Here is a 17933-nt window from a genome sequence, read left to right as displayed (position 1 = left end):
TCGGCACTAACCATGCGATTTGGGCACGTGCTGCGCTTTGATCTAGGCCCTATTGCAAAGGAGGGGCGGCGCCCATTTTAGGCTAGTCTGTCTACTGTCTGGTTAGAATATGAATCACTCAGGTGTTGTCATTTGATAATCAGACACACGCGATTTGAACCAGCTTGTAGTGGGATTTATTTTCATTAATTTCACTATGCGTAATTGTCATTTGCAATGAGCTTGTTCAGTGGTGTAGTGGAGGGTATAAGCAGGTATATGCCATATATCTTTAAGTGGGCATTGCGTATACTCACATCGGAATCCCCCCTGATACGAATCAAAGTAGTGGAGTGGAGGTATACCTCGTATCAATTAATACGTCTGGTGGAACAGATCGGAATGTTTAACTTAAAATGTTGATAAACTATTATTTCTTCATATTTTAGGCGCATCAATGTACCAGCCATGTACACTCGGCAGGAGACCTTTGCGTGAATGTCCCAAAATGTCCTTTGCGGGAAAACTGTTCTAAAATGAGCAACGGACACGAAATCGGTTTGATGAACAGAACAGAAAAATCCGTTAGAAAGAAGCGGGAAATAAAGACACAACAAATATCATCGGTTGCTAATACGATTAGGATAATGCCTTTGGCTGCTAGACAATGAAAGCATGTTGAAAGAAAACTAATAGAACAGGAGAACGCACGTGACTAAGATAAAATCATTGCCTCCACGTCTCAATGGTGGGATTTTGGAGCAAGGTAAGACATGCCTCATAATATGAAATAAAACGTCCAGGTTTCAAACAATTACAGAACATGAAAAATATAACGATGCTAATGATAGGCCTAACCGTTTTCTGGTAGATGGAAAGGCTTGACTAAAAACCATCTCTATTAAATGTTAACTAGCTAGAAAGTAGCCTATGCCTACCTGTCAGAATGATATCATGATTATTTGGGTCAACCCATTGGCAATTTCTTTCGCAAACACAATCTCATGTGCCACAGAAACACCACTAACCAAGCAGTAGCGCTAGCTAGGTGCCCTTACGCTAGAATTAAAGGGTAACCACCCCCAAAAATGTCTTAATTCAAAAGTGGTCTCCTGATGTGGTTTAAGCATTGTTATGGACTCTTAGAAAATACAAGTTTGTTATTTTTCTGTAAAAAAAATAAAAGTAACTTTGAAAATCTGAAACCGGTGAATTTCTGACGCAGTTTATCTCTTTCAATAGTTGGTCTACTATTGGCCTACTGCACAGTGCAGCTTGGGTTGGCCTGACTGTAAGACCAATATAGGATTGATCATGTTAGGTCATTCAGAGGGTATGTCACTGTTTCTCATTTAAAAAATTCACACAGTGCGCCTTTCCTCCTCCAGGCGGTCCGTTTAAAAACCTTGAGGAAAAATGAGAGTATACCCATTTCTCCAGGCACCACTACACCGCTCCGCTTGTTATCATGACGACATCAGTTTCAAGCTTTAATGTCACGTGCATAAGTACAGTGAAATGCCGTTCTTGCAAGATCTAAACCCAACAATGTAGTAATCAATATAACACTAAAAATAACATAAGGTAGAACAAAACTACACAAAATATATACAAATGAGAAATAAGAAGAACATGAGAAAGTAAGAAGCTATATACAGGGTCAGTTCCAATACCATATTTACAATGTGCAGGGATACTGGAGTGATAGAGGGAGATATGTATAGCGGTAAGGTGACTAGGCATCAGGATATATGATAAACAGAGTACCAGCAGTGTAAATGATTAATGTATGTGAGCGTTTGTGTAGAGTCAGTATAAATGTGTGTGCGTGTTATGTGTGTGTTGGGGTGTGTGAGTGTGTATAGAGACAGTGCAGAAAATCTAATAAAATACAAGGGTCAACTCAGACAGTCCATGTAGTTATGTTAGCTATTTCGCAGTCTTATGGCTTGGGGATAGAAGCTGTTCAGGAGCCTGTTGGTTTCAGACTTGATGCACTGGTACCGCCTGCCATGCAGAAGCAGATTGCCAATAAGTGGTAAGGAAACCTAGTCAATGGTGCTGGGCGTGGGAAGGAGCTCACCGGAGTGGAGTACCGGCACAGAAAATGTTCTATTGCTTCAGCGCCTTTTCCTCTTATAGAATATAAGCTCAAAAGTATTGTGGAGCTCCTGCCCCTAAATGTAAATAGTACCACCACCTATTTCAGTCCAAGTCAAGCACTGGATCTATTCAAAGAGAGACTATAAATACAAAAGTATGTGGACAGCCCTTCAAATTAGTGGATTCAGGTTTCTATGGCCGAGCAGCCGCACACAAGCCTAAGATCACCATGCGCAATGCCAAGCGTTGGCTGGGGTGGTGTAAAGTGGAAACATGTTCGCTACCTGCCCGAATGTATTGTGCCAACTGTAAAGTTTGGTGGAGGAGGAATAATGGTCTGGGAGTGTTTTTCATGGTTCAGGCTAGTCTTAGTTCCAGTGAAGGGAAAGCTTAATGCTACAGCATACATTGACATTCTAGATGATTCTGTGCTTCCAACTTTGTGGCAACAGTTTGGGGAAGGCCCTTTCCAGTTTCAGCATGACAATGCCCCCGTGCACAAAGTGAAGTCCATACAGAAATGGTTTGTTGAGATTGGTGTGAAAGAACTTGACTGGCGTGCACAGAGCCCTGACCTCAACCCCATCAAACACATTTGGGATGAGTTAGAACCCCGACTGCGAGCCAGGCCTAATCGGCCAACATCAGTGCCCAACCTCAATAATGCTTGTGGCTGAATGGAAACACGTCCCTGCAGCAATGTGCCAACATCTAGAGGAAAGCCTTCCCAGAAGAGTGGAGGCTGTTATAGCAGCAAAGTGGGGACCAACTCCATTTTAATGCTTATGATTTTGAATGAGATGTTTGACAAGTTGGTGTCCACATACTTTTGGTCATGTAGTGTATGTGAGTGGGAGACAAGGACATGTTTAGTAAACATATTAAATTTCTCCAGAGATGTTCAATCGGCTTCAAGCCCAGGCTCTGGCTGGGCCACTCAAGGACATTTAGAGACTTGTCCCAAAGCAACTCCTGCATTGTCCTGTTGGAAGGTGAACCTTCACCCCAGTCTGAGGTCCTAAGCGCTCTGGAGCAGGTTTTCATCAAGGATCTCTCTGTACTTTGCTCTGTTAATCTTTCCCTCGATCCGGACTAGTCTCCCAGTCCCTGCTGCTGAAAAACATCCCTACAGCATGATGTTGCCACCACCACCATGCTTCACCGTATGGATGGTATTGGCCAATTGATAAGCGGTGCCTGGTTTCCTCCAGACATGATGCTTGGCATTCATGCCAAAGACTTCAATCTTGGTTCCATCAGACCAGAGAATCTTGTTTGTCTGAGAGTTCTGTAGGTACCTTTTGGCAAACTCCATGCGGGAGGTCATGTGCCTTTTACTGAGGGGTAGCTCCCATCTGCTGCAGAGATGGTTGTCTTTCTGGATGATTCTCCACAGAAGAACTCTGGAGCTCTGTCAGAGTGACCATCATGTTCTTGGTCACCTCCCTGACCAAGGCCCTTCTCCCCAGATTGCTCAGTTTATCCGGGCAGCCAGCTCTAGGAAATCTCCTTCCATTTAAGAGTGATGGAGTCCACTGTGTTCTTGCGGACCTTTAATGCTGCAGAATTTTTTTTTGTACCCATCCCCAGATCTGTGCCTCGTCACACTTCTGTCTCGGAGCACTACGGACAATTCCTTCGACCTCATGGCTTGGTTTTTGCTCTGACATGCACTGTCAACTGTGGGACCTTATATAGACAGGTGTGTGTATTTCCAAATAATGTCCAATCAATTGAATTTACCACAAGGGGACTCCAAATTATAGAAACATCTGGAAACAGGATGCACCTGAGCTCAATTTTGAGTTTCATAGCAAAGGGTCTGAATTCTTATGTAAATAATGTATTTCAGTTTTATTTTATAAATTTGACAACATTTCTAAAAACCTGTTTTCACTTTGTCATTATGGGGTACTGTGTATAGATCGATGAGGGAAAAAGTGAATTGAATACATTTTAGAATAAGGCTGTAACGTAACAAAATGTAGAAAAAGGGGTTCTGAATAGTTTCCGAATGCACTGCACATGGTGGTCATTTAGCAGATGCCTGTATTTCAAGTGGACTAGCCGATGTGGTCCTGTATGGTTGACTTGGTGGAGCATGGGCTGTACGATCCTTTCCCGGGACCACACATACGTCAAATGTATGCACACATGACTAAATCGCTTTGGATTATAGCGTCTGCCAAATGGCATATATTACGTAATACATAGTCATGTTTTTACAAAGTGGCTTCGAGGTTGTAGTAGGCTACCATACGCTAGGATGACAAATCCTGGAATAGTGTTGCAGAACGCCTGCCAGGCATTATGGTGCAGCGGAGCCTCATTGTGTGTGTACTAGTGACTGAGTCAGCATGTGGTTACTGCTATCAGTTATTTAGGGCAGTGTTTCCCAGACGTCAGGTGACTGTCACACTGGATCCTCCGTCAGCCCCTGGTGGATTAACCCAGAACTACACCTTGTTGTTATGTCAGCATAGCTGTGGCCTTGACTTGGTCAGGGGGTATACGAGGTTAGCTCATGGTTCGTCATGCTAGGTATGACTTCATACAGCCATGTATCAGCACCGTGTTAAAGCTTTAGATCATTTAAGTCATTACTATAGCCTTTCCTCCCTCACAATGTTACTTATTGGTGGGGGATGGGTGATTTCGGGTCACGTGGCCTAGGGAAAAACAATTAGCCCTCAAATGTATTAACCATTTGGATCCATAGATTGGATTGACATGGAGTCTTTTATTTACAAAAAGAGAAAAGCACAGCTACATGGAAAGTAGTCACACAGGACAGAATAGTTGGGTTATATAAATTCTGCTTACAGTGGAGACCTGGCAACGGTTCTCCAGAACACCAGGGTTGGGCTCAATTCCATTTCAATTCCAGAAGTACAAACATTCCAATTCTCTTCAATTATGAAAATTGGAATTTGCTTTATTTTCCAAAATGGACTGGAATTGTAATGGAATTTGCCCCAGTCCTGCCAGACGCGTATTATCATTGTCATTAAGAGGAAAAGACAACTGTATTAACGGATGGTTTTGTGTGGGTTCAAATCTGAGCTCGTCTTGTTCGGCCTGTCCTTTCTTCCCATTTCCTCCTGGTGTGTTATTGGTGGTCTAAAACTTGAACTCTTTGTATTTCTTGGCACCTCCTCGTGTGTCCTGAGGCTGGGCCTTCCTCTTCTTTTGCTGTGGGGTGGAGAGAGAAATGGAGAAGAAATGTCTTAATATTGTCATACAAGGCTAACACTGTACAATCAAACCTTCTCCTCTTAGTGAAAGTGGCATATGACTCCAACCCCGTCACAACATGTTGCAGGGCTGAGAAAAGGAAGAAGGGAGGAATGTGCACAGTGCTTTCACTCTGAAAACCCTGCTATCCCAGGACGGCCATATTCAGAAGCAGAGAGAACATTTCAACAAGAGAAAAGACTTTGCAATAATGGCTATTATGAAAGTGGATAAAAAATAAATAGAACAAATCCTAAAAGTTTCAGATTACATTTGAATAGGATTAAATCACTCAACTAACAATGGCTCAAATCAGATCCTAATCTTCACATCTAGTGTCCATTTATTCTGCCACATATGGGACTGGAGAAAGAGCCTTTCCAACACAGTGCATACCATCATTCTCCTACCCTCATCTCGGCCCCAATTGGCAGAATACATTTCATGCTAATACTAAACTATAGCAATAATTAACCACGATGACTCCTCGCGTCCTTCTCATAAAGCATTGGAGAAGAAGGTCTGAGGGGAGGAACCACTGACTTTCTCCCACAATGTGTTTTGAGACGAGGAGACAGGACATGAAGATACAAGAACACATCACTCAGATTCACCTCGGGGCTTTCTAGCTCCTCATTACTGTGTGTATACTGACTAGTCTAGTACAAGTCACAGCTAGAAGAGCTTTCTCTGACTGTCATATCTGCTTTAGTCTGAGCACGAGTGTCCTGGAGGAGTAGAAATGTGATCAGGAAAGGGGGATGTGGTAAACAATTACAAGACCTAACAAATCATAAGGAGCCGGGTTGTATTCATTAGTGAACATTGTAGCCAAACTGTTTTGCACCATAGCTATATGTTTTGTACTGTAACAAATGGACAGTACAGTTACAGTGTCTCAGGGTCACCTTCTGTTTGGCGGCGTGCTCGGCCACCATGTCGCTGAAGTCCTCCTTCTCCACCTGGGCCTCCTGGTTCCTGACGTGCTCCTCGTACTTCTGAGTCATGGCCATGGGGTCCAGCTCCAGCTCCTCTGGGGCCAGAGCCACTTCTACCCCTTGGAACTCCTGGCCTCCGCCCGCCTTACGACCCGCCATGGCCTGAGGAGGAGGAGAGTCAGACGGGAGACAAAGAAGCTCATCTGAAACTGTTCCCTATTCCCTGTAGTGTACTGCTTTTGGCCTAAAGTGGGGAATAGGGGAGTTAGTGTGTATGTGGGTCATGTAGGTGTAGGGAAGTGTAAGAGTGTACATCCATGAAGGTGTGTTTAAAGAGATGGCAATGAATATTCTACTTCCCCAGAGTCAGATCAACTCATGGATACCATTTGTATGTCTCCGCGTGCGGTTTACAAGAAAGTTAGACGTAGTTTCGCGAGCCGAAGGTAACTAGCGTTTGTGCAATGACTGGAAGTCTACCCGTCCAGCTAGCACACAGCTAGAGGCTATGTGTTTGAGTACCAGTGCATACACGTATGTATGTGATTGTTAGTGAAATATGCTCTGCGTATGTATGAGTAAGGGACTAACTATGGGTTGTGTTTTTGGTACGAGTGTTAACATGCCTACACCCCAGTGGTTGGGATGTGGTAGGTTTAGTAGTGATCTCTGACAGTGTTTTTGCCATTGTCCTTACCCCTGATACGTCGTAGATGTGTGTGGATGCCATCATGGCTGCTCCTCCAGAGCCCGTTCTCCTCTCTGGGAGCACCGTGAACAGCTGAGGAGTCTCATTCCTACACACACACACACAGAGCTGCATGTTACAAACACTCACAATACAGTAAAACGACACACACTCACAAATTAAATATTAGTGAATAGTCACACAACCTATTCCTGGCCACACACACTCACCCGTCCATAGCCTCCTCGATCTTCTTCTTCCTCAGCTCAATGAGCTCTGGAGTCTCCATACCAGCAGGTACCGACGAGAAGCCTCCTGGAGTGATCAGACCACTGGAACACACACACAGGCTCAGAGTTAATAAACCACTGATCACTGTATTCAAGACAACACACACAACCCACTACAAATGGCAACCGGTAATTTGTTCCACGTTACCAACGGCTTATTGATCCAACAGAAGAGAGAGCCTGGTTCGTTTCAAGTCCATGTCAACTTGATGTGTTTAAAACAGTCAGTTAATGACTCGTCTACCTGTCTGCCGGTGTGAAGAAGCCGGTTTCGTCTGGCTTCTCCTCATCACTCTCGTCCTCCTCCTCTTCCTCGGAAGACTCCTCGTCTGAAGGCTCCAGCTCTCCCCACGGCGTACGATCCACCTCCTCCTCCTCCGCCTTAGCCTACACACAGACGTGTAGACAATAGGACAATAGTTAACAGGCCATTGGCCCAAAGCAGACAGCTGGTGTGTCAGATATAGCAATGTGTGGCAGTGGGGGTACGGTGGTGTTGTATGGTAAATTAAGGGTGTATGGTGTATATGAGGGGAATCGGGCAGGGGTGTGAGGAAGACCTCACCTGGAAGTCAACGGCGTTGGTCCCGAACACATCACCGTACAGAGGCTTTCCCGTCTCATCTACAGGAGGCTTCCCCCAACCACCAGCATGGTAACCGAACGAACAGCTCTGAGAGAGACAACAGGAGAGTGGGGGGGAGGGGGGGGTCAATAAAAGTCTCAGTGTAATAAGCTTCACAATACAGTATAAACACTTTTATTACATTGGAAAAAGTATCCCGGGGGACACAATACAGGGGGACACAATACAGGGGGACACAGTACAGGGGGACACAAACTGTTAAAGCAGATGGGCTCGATTCGATCCGTAGCGCTGAAGATCTGCGATGTAGTGCGATTTCAATGTTAAAAGTCTAGCGTGTTCTCTAGAACATCGCCTTCACATTTCTAGCGCAGCTCTTCAGCGCTATGGACTGAATGGAGCCCTGTGTCTGCGTTAAGGCAGGCTTACCTCGGGGATGGGCGAGTTGAGCCCGGGGATCTTGAGGTTGGGGTAGGAGGGAGGGGGGCCGTATCTCTGCATGGCGATCAGCCAGGGAGGGGGAACCTTGTGGGAGTTCTACACGGGAGGGGGGAAAACAACTTTAGCGACAAGACCACGGTGCATCAGCAATATGAATGATTACAGTTCAATAAAACAAAGCAGAATTATAAAGTCGTCCATCAGTAACATTAAAGGTGGTAGTGGGATCGTAGGCTTCCACAGCAGAGTGAAAGTAGAAGTGGGATAATAAAAACATTGGGGAAACGATGACGCTGAAAAACTGACCGGTCCAACGGGCATGCCCAGAGCAATACGCAGCTCATCTGACAGGTCGCCTGGCTTCTTCTCCTTCAGCCTCGTCTCAAACTCCTTCCCCTGTAGCGAGGGAGAGCGAGAGAAACACAGATTGTAAGAATCAACATTTTATTCCTAACACTAATTCACCAGAGCAGAGTACACTGACTACCATCTGTTGATTCAAGACTCAACAACAAGGAGGTATTGAGGGAAACCCAAACCAACCACCAATTACAGCCCTGATTATTCCATTCAAGGTCCAATCAATCAACAGGAAGTAGGAGTAGAGTTTCTGATGTTAGGTGCTGTATACAGTGGAGTCCTCCATTGAGCAGTCAGACATCCTTACCTCGTAGTAGAGGTCACCGTGGATGGAGAGTTTCGGCTTCATCTGCCACTTGAAGAAGGCGTCGTGGAGCTTCTGGTAGTCGATGTCGATCTTGCCCATCTTGGGACGCACCTTCTCCCTCATCTTGGTCTTCATGGTCTTGGCATCCTCCTGTAAGCAGAGTACCACGGCATTCAGTGTGACTTCTGACAACGTGTTTCACTGCTCTATTTTATACAGCTGTTCATGGAACAAATATTTAACGGATGTGTGTTATTTATTGATGATTTGTAATGAACTTGAAGTAAACGCTGCGTGAAACAGAAAAATACACAGGCCATGTTCATGGTGTTAACAGCTGGAACCCACCCACCTTTCCAGCTGGAACCACCAGCCAGTGCCTCCTTGTGCCTACTGTCTGGTGCTACTACCCCTCTATTGGACAGAATCATCTATCTTCTCCTGTAAAGCTTCTCTGGTACCCCTCTATTAGACAGAGCCATATACCTTCTCCTGTAAAGCTTCTCTCATCTCCTGGATGCCTGTCCTCTTGATGAACTCTGGCAGCTCGAAAGGGGGCTTCTCGATACCCCTCTTGCCCTGGAGGTACTTCCTCTTGAAGCACCAGTGTCGGGGGACGGGCACCGTGTTCCTGGTGGCCTTCAGGTGCACCAGCAGCTTGGGTTCCTGCGCCGTCACGTCGTGCATCTCCACCACGTCAGGACGCGCCACCAACTGGAGGAGGACGTGGTCAAAATCAACATCGGACACAGATCTCTATCAATCTCCTTTTAAAACATCTCCGGTGACCACCCACACAAACTGAATCAGCTCATATAGACAAGCGTTCATGAGTAAAGTGTTAGGTACAGAACAACTTCTACACCAACTTCATCAATACACAGGAGCTAGAATGTCTAACTCTTAAAAAGCAGGTAAATGTATTACCTGTTTGAGTTCAGCCACAGTTAGTCTGTTCATCCTCCTCAGCTTCTTCTTAGACATCTTGGGAACATCTGGTCTGATCTCCTGTACACACACACACACACACACACACACACACACACACACACACACACACACACACACACACACACACACACACACACACACACACACACACACACACACACAAGGAATGATCACGAGGATAACTTCCAAGGACAACACTTCAAGAGAGAGAGCACTGGAAGATGACACTATTTCTGTGTCCCAATCGTTCACCTTTCCTCCACAAAGGGAAGTCAACAAGTGCACACTACTGAGGGCATTAGGGTAGAGAATTGGGACGACGCAGCATATAAACACTCCTGTTTGAGAAGTATTTTTTCATCCAAGCTCAGGAATGGAGAGAATGTAGAGGAGAGATGAATACTAACGTCGTCACTGTCGTCGCTGTCTTTCTTTTCCTCCTCAAATCCCTTCTTCCTCATTAGAGCAGGAGCCGGCTCCTTCTCCGGTTCCTTCTCCTTCTCCTTCTTCACGTCATCAGTCAGCTGAGAGAGGGATGGACAAACACAGTTCATTACAACTGTTAGCAAAAGACTAACGCGCAAACAGATTCCATCCTTAAATCAACACAACAAAATTATTCACTTTTCATGCTTGTTCAGAGGTTCTTGAAACTACTGCGCTGAGAACTGGTGGGTACACTGAACCTGATGTGATTTTACTTTAATTTTCGGGCCATTAAAACACTAAATATGAACAATAACACTGGACACATCTCTCTCTGTTTTGAAAGATTTTTCAGAAAGAACCATAAAGCCAATATCTAAAATGGAGGCCCTCACCTTGAAGGCCTCAAAGATCCTCTTGAAGAAGATGAAGTTAGGATCATATATCTCCGGTTCCTCTGTAATATACTCGATCTCCACCTCAGGCTCTTTCTCCTTCTCTCCATCCTCCTCTTTCTTCTCCTCCGCATGCTCCCTCTTCTCCTGCTCACGCCTCTTCTTGTTCTTCTTCTTACGGTTCCTGCGCTTACGATTTTTCTGAGAAGGGGAGAATGCAAGAGGGAGAATGAAAATGCTAATAACTGAAACTAGGGCTGGGCGGTATACCGTATTTTATGACATACCGTTATTGATGCAGGGACCGGTTTGGGTTTTTACTTGACCTTCTATAACGGTATTTGAATGTTTGGTTTGTTAAATGTGATATGCCTTGTGTGACGTCCATTTCTATAGTTTACTTCGCTACCTGAGTCATCCCTCTCCACTCTCTCTACATGCCACTTTCCACACAGACCTAGTCCCACTCCCTGTCATTCAAGGAGCACATTTGATGTTCCTCAACTTGTGTTCAGTCTGCATGGTCAAGGCAGCAAATGTAACAATGTTGACGACAACAATGCTGTTTTCACTTTACTTCTTAATATAAAACCAGTGTTCTATAATGACACTATTACTTTGTGTTTCTTACATCAGCAAACAGCTAGTTTATTTTCTTAGCAGGTTGCCCTAAATCTTGTGAGACGCTAATTGTTAGCCACTAATGATAATAGCTAGCTAGCTAATAAATGTACTGAGTCAGAGCAAACGTAGCTAGCTAATACAGCCTGATAATACCAGTGATGGTGTAGACCTAAATCAACATGCTGTTTGTGCAACAGTATCTTCTAAATCAAAGAGGAATATGCAAAGCAAGAATATGTTAGCTATATCAAGTAGCTAAGAAAAAAACGTGCAAAGTAGCCAAAGCTTATAGGGTCCCCTAGGAAACATTTATCAACACTTTAGTTCCTAACCTGTCACAATAACTCCTCCCTGACATTTTTATAAATTGTCATCTCAAACAACTGTATTCAAAGTGCCCACTATTATATGCTAACTATAGAAGTCATTATATTCCCATGAGTTTTGCTCTAATTTACAAGTCCAATCGCAACATTTGGTTAAAAATAAGTCCTAGATTATTTGCCCATATCGTGCAGCTCTACATGGCAGTGTGGAAATCTCAACTGAGCAGTGGTGTAAAGTACTTAAGTAGTACTTTTAAGTATTTGTACTTTTTTTGGTATCTTTACTATTTTTTACAACTTTTACTGGCGGACTCACTAAACACAAATACTTTGTTTGTAAATCATGTCTGAGTGTTGGAGCCACTGGCTATCCGTCAATTTAAAAAAGAAAGAAAATGGTACAATCTGGTTTTCTTAATATAAGGAATTTGAAATTGTTTATACTTTTACTTTTGATACTTAAGTACATTTTATAAATCACGTTTACTTTGATACTTAAAGTATATTTAAAACCAAATACTTTTATTCAAGTAGTATTTTACTGGGTGACTCACTAACTTGAGTAAAAGTAAAGATACATTAATAGAAAATTACTCAAGTATGACAACTGGGTACTTTTACCACCAATACGACTGCAGGAAATGCAGAAATCATAAAAGTTCTGAAATTTGTTCTGGTTGAAGTTGAATTGAACAGTATAAAACAATCAGAGTGAATAAAGACTCATTGAAATCACTTAGAATATATACGTGTTGCCACCCTGGGAACGATCACTACTCATAAAGCAAAATGTACAACTTTTATTATTCAAAAACTAAAAATACCGTCAAATATATATATTTTTTGAATCCCGTAATATAATATTTTGGCCACATCGTCCAGCGCTTACTGACACCGTTTCCTACTCCTCATGCCTCTAAGAGCTTATGTAGATTGAAACAGAAGCTTCCCTATCAAGCAGGTTATCAATACGAGTCATGCCAACTTGACCCTCTGAGCTTCAGGAGTAACAGGATGAATCTCAGCATTATTTTCTTGACTCTTCATGGCCTCTCCCCTCACATCCTTCTCAAAACACATTGGAGGAAAATATCCAAGGTTCCTCCCCTTGGACATTATCCTCCGATACATTTTGAGGAGGCGAGAGGACACGAGCAATCAAGGAAACACAATTGAGTTTCAACCAAAGAGAGCAGGGTGGGATGAGGGGAATTAATAGAACACTCACGTCTTTCTTAGAGAGAGAACCGTCGTCCTCTTCAGTCTCAGACAGGATGGCAGCGGAGGAGTTGTTCATCTCCATCTCTGGGCTCTCCTCCTCCTCCTCTTCTGGAAAATAGAAAACACAGAACATTCACTGGTCAGGTCAAGGTCCAACAGGGCTCTTAACCCAGGACAATATTACTAAGACTACAGTAGTTCCATTGGGATGATATCAGGCACTCTCGGTGCGTTTATTCACAAAGCGTCTCAAAGTATGAGTTCTGATCTATTAATTAATCTATTATCCTAAAAAGCTAAACTGATCCTACTCCAAATACAGGCCATGATTCATTCCTCCAGTGTGTAGTTCCAGGTTCTGACCTGTGGGGGTGGCACCGAGCTGCTCCTGTCTGATCTCCTTCAGTTGAAGAATCTTCTCCAGAGCCTGGGGAATCTTAGGACCGACACCCACATCCTCTCCCTGCCACACCTGCCACACACAACACCAGGAATACAGAGATTAGACGGATGCAATTGTATTCTGCCATGGCTTATCCTGTGTTATTATGCCCTCTGAGTGACTCAAAGACTATAACAAAATCAATGGGGGCCCCATGACATTTTTGGAATTTTAGATTCTCCCTAACGGCCAAATTTTTATTTTGGTGATTGTTAATTTTCAAAGACGATTGCGATTAAAAATATATAGCGCCATTATCTTTTCGACATACATTATATCTGGTTTTAGTTGTTTAAATGTACACTGAAAAAAAAACCACCGTGAAAATCATTTTCTAACAACAACAAAAATAATATTTGATTATATCTTTTGGAGTGCGGCACCGATTAAGCAGCGGCGGGGGAAACACTGTGGTTCGTACCTCTCTGGCGTCCTCTCCAGGTGGAGGGGGAACTCTCTGTCTCTGGCTATGCATCATGGACATTCCAGGAGGAGGTGGGTTCATTCCACCAGGATTCATTCCAGGAGGGGGGGGATTCATTCCAGGAGGGGGTGGGTTCATTCCACCAGGGTTCACACCTACAACAACACCCAGATCTCAACTGACACCAACAACACCAACGTACCAGGTGTGTGTCACCGTCAACACAACAGCTTTACAGACTTAACAGCCTTCACACCGTTCTTAAAAATAGAAAGGAATGCCATTGGATATGTTTAGATTGGGATAGTGACTGTGTTAAGCCAATATGGGTGACTATGTGTGAGTATATGCGGTCTACAAAGTGTGCGCTGTAGACAAATCAATTCCCCCTTGAGAGACAAAGTTGTATTGGAAGTTAGGATTGACATTTTAGTGTTGATGGCAGGCCAAGGACTGACCTCTCATCATGGGGGGCATCATGCCAGGTGGTCGTGACCCTGGGTCAGACATCCTGGGCCCTGGTCCTCCATGCTGCCTCTTAGCCAGCTCCTGCTGCCTCTCATGTTCCAGCATCACCGCCGCCTGACAGAGGGGAGAGAGGAGACATGGAGGGAGGAGAGAGGAGACATGGAGGGAGGAGAGAGGAGACATGGAGGGAGGAGAGAGGAGACATGGAGGGAGGAGAGAGGAGACATGGAGGGAGGAGAGAGGAGACATGGAGGGAGGAGAGAGGAGACATGGAGGGAGGAGAGAGAGGAGTGAGGGAGGAGAGAGAGAAGTGAGGGAGGAGAGAGAGAAGTGAGGGAGGAGAGAGAGAAGGAGGGAGAGAGAGAGGAGACAGAGGGAGGAGAGAGAGGAGACAGAGGGAGGAGACAGAGGGAGGAGAGAGAGGAGTGAGGGAGAGGGAGAGACATGGAGAGAGGAGTGAGGGAGAGGGAGGAGACATGGAGGGAGGAGTGAGGGAGAGGGAGGAGAGAGAGGAGACGGAGGGAGGAGAGAGAGGAGTGAGGGAGAGGGAGGAGACATGGAGGGAGGGAGAGAGAGAGGAGGGAGGAGAGAGAGGAGGTAGGAGACATGGAGGGAGGAGAGAGAGGAGGTAGGAGACATGGAGGGAGGAGAGAGAGGAGTGAGGAGACATGGAGGGAGGAGAGAGTGGGGGGAGAGAGATATATTTCAACTTCCAGGCAAGGTAAAGCAGCTGTATGATAACTTTGGGATTGGTTGTGACAACACTACTGACAAATCATTTAAATGGGAGAAAGACATGAAAATCAGTCTCCTCCAGGTCCTACCCTTTTCTGCTGCTCCAGAAGTTCCTGCTCCTTCATGTGCTCTTCCATAGCACGGGACTCCCCCTGAAATACACACACACAAAATGGCAAATGTATTCCAGAACTCCTCTTCCTTCCCATTGCAATAGAAGGCAGACTACATTACAACTAAGGCCTGGAGTATTTCCTTACTCAGGTAAAACCCAGGGCACAATGTGGGACCATGTTTGGGGATCTGAGGCCATACACTTGTGGCAGGTAGCCTAGCGGTTAGAGCGTTGGGCCAGTAGCCGAGAGGTCGCTGGTTTGAATACCTGAACCGACAAGGTGAAAAATCTGTCGATGTGCCTTAGAGCAAGGCACTTAACACTAATTTGCTCCAGGGGCGCGGTACTATGGCCGACCCTGTATAACAACACATTTCACTGCACCTATGGGGTGTATATGACAATTCAACATCCTACTCGAGTCTAGGATCAGGTCTTATCTGTCCATACACTCTTCAAATTTTATAATCTACAAGACTGATCCTAGACCAGCACGGCTACTCCAAGAGGCTTACTGAATGCAGGCCAAGATCGTACCTGCTGCTTGGCCCTCTCCTCGTGCTGCATCATCATGGCAGCCCTCTGCTGCACCATCTTCAGCTGGTCCTCCTGGGAGAGGCCGGGGGCATGCCTGGAGGCTCCATGCCCATACGCATCCCTGGTGGAGGGGGTCCACCTGCCATCATGCTCATCGCCTGGAGCATACCCATACCAGGAGGCATGGGGGGCATGGGCATGGGGGGCATGGGGGGGATTCCTGGCATCTGGGGGGAGGAAGGAAAGAAAGCTGGTTAAGTTGTTTTCGATTACAGTAAGTGTTTTTTCCTGGACCATGTGAGAAGCAGGAAAACGTATTCCTGGTCAGATCACAGTCAAGGTAAAACTCCTGGTCATGACAGATTGATGAACTACTACAGAGTTTATAGCTAAATAATCCCAGTGATGAAATGTAAGAATGAGATTCGATTAGACTGTCTAAAAACCTTATAGGGTCGGTTGGTGCTGACCTGCGGGGTCATAGGTTTATCATCACTCCCTAGGTTGGGTTTGCTGAGCATCATTCCAGTCTGAGTGGGGGGAAACACATATATACACACCGATCAATGGATCATATTGACAGATGAAGTACACTCCACTCACCCTCTCACACATGCACTAACACACGTGAACACATACAACTGACCTGCATCATGTATCCCTTAAGCCTGTCCAGCATCTCCTCTCTGGGACCTGAGGAAGGATGGAAATAACAACTGTAAACCAACAATGAACACTATAACTAACATAGGACAACAACAAACAATTATTTAATTACACATGAAATACGTTTAAATTCAACTTAGTCGTTCACGCACGGATGCTGACAACGACTCGTGCGCGACTATCAAGTATCACTTTAGATGATCAGTTATTAAACACCCGAGTGATTAGCTGTTAGCTATCAATCAAATTGACTAGTTCGCGAGCTAACGAATAGACATTCGTAAGCAAAATTATCGTCGCAGAGGTGGTGAACAAACTTGTAATATAGTAATTGTGTAGGTAACTAGCTGATCATTTACACTCTCATTTAATTCCACGAAGGCCTGCTATGTAGCTAGCTAACTTGCCGCGGATAACCTGCTAGCAGGCTAGCTACACACAATGCACTCATTCGTCCCAGCCGGAGCCTGCTGCTCCGACTTCGGCTTCTTACCCATGTTGGGTGCGCCTAGCTCGCCTAGCTTGGCTTGAAGCTCTGGGTTGGTCCATGTATTGAGGGCCGCCACAGAGCTCCCCAAGTCGGAGGGGATAGGTTCGGTCCCCGGCGGTCCGTCAGATGCCATCTCGAAATTCTACCGATCAATGGCTCTCTACAGAAACAACAGAAACGACAGCACCTAGAACCAGACGAATCTCGAAAGGCACGATGGGAACTTTCAGTATACCGGAATAAGCAGTTGGAGAAATCTGGGTAATGTAGTCAGTGGTAAAGAGGAATAACTGCGTTTCCAAATTACAACCACTAGATGATAGCAGAGACATGGATTTGGAGAGTTTTGGGCAATGCAGTTTCTGCAATATGATGCATTAATACGACACTACAACATTCTATGGCAGCCATGTTGGCTCCACGTTAACATTATGTGGGGAATATAGTTACAACGCTATGTAACTGATCGTCTGGAAAGACCTCAAAATCAGGCGGTGTGAAAAGAAGGCCGAGACAATCATTAAGACTCCAGCCACTCAAGCCATAGACCGTTCTCTCTGCTTCCGCATGGCAAACGATACCAGTGCACAAAGTCTGACACCAACATGCTCATGAACAGCTTCTATCCCCAAGCCATAAGACTGCTAAATAGCTAACTAAATAGCTAACAGAACGCCTACACAGACTATCTGAGTTGACCTTTGTATGTCATTCTTATTTTTGCACTGTTTCTATGCACACTCACAGGGCCCTACACACTCACACACACCAATACTCCAAAACACACACAAACACTCACTTCATAATTTGCTCTTACACACATAATATACACATACATTTATACTGCCTCTACACACACGCACACCAACTCACATACAGTACATTCATCATATACGCTGATGGTATTCTGTTTATCATTTATCCTGATGCCTAGTCACCTTACCCCTATACATACGCTATATATACAAAAGTATGTGGGCACCCCATCAAATTAGTGGATTCGGCTATTTCAGTCACAGCTGTTAGTGACACGTATATAAAATTGAGCACACAGCCATGCAATCTACATATACAAACATTGGCAGTAGAATGGCCTTACTGAAGAGCTCAGTGACTTTCAATGTGGCACCGTCATAGGATGCCACCTTTCCAACAAGTCAGTTCGTCAAAGTTCTGCCCTGCTAGAG

At 44.8% G+C, this 17933-nt stretch overlaps 1 protein-coding gene across 1 annotated transcript; it reads right to left on the bottom strand.

Moving 5' to 3' along the window:
• Positions 1 to 4802: 4802 nt before the first annotated feature.
• LOC118378742 (splicing factor 3B subunit 2-like) lies at positions 4803 to 16964 on the bottom strand. Its single transcript, XM_035765727.2, is given in 23 exon segments — positions 4803 to 5274; positions 6225 to 6416; positions 6952 to 7051; positions 7173 to 7274; positions 7477 to 7619; positions 7798 to 7905; positions 8248 to 8355; positions 8566 to 8655; positions 8927 to 9076; positions 9413 to 9640; positions 9854 to 9934; positions 10285 to 10401; positions 10699 to 10899; positions 12877 to 12977; positions 13233 to 13341; positions 13733 to 13890; positions 14194 to 14317; positions 15028 to 15090; positions 15591 to 15673; positions 15676 to 15817; positions 16061 to 16120; positions 16237 to 16283; positions 16750 to 16964. Coding segments are annotated over 23 exon segments (2709 nt in total). The 5' UTR covers positions 16880 to 16964; the 3' UTR covers positions 4803 to 5202.
• Positions 16965 to 17933: the final 969 nt, after the last annotated feature.

This window comes from Oncorhynchus keta, chromosome 35 (assembly GCF_023373465.1).
Source record: "Oncorhynchus keta strain PuntledgeMale-10-30-2019 chromosome 35, Oket_V2, whole genome shotgun sequence".
NCBI lineage: Eukaryota > Metazoa > Chordata > Actinopteri > Salmoniformes > Salmonidae > Oncorhynchus > Oncorhynchus keta.
The sequence above is the reverse complement of the archived record's forward strand: the minus strand, read 5'-3'. Positions and strand labels throughout refer to the sequence as shown.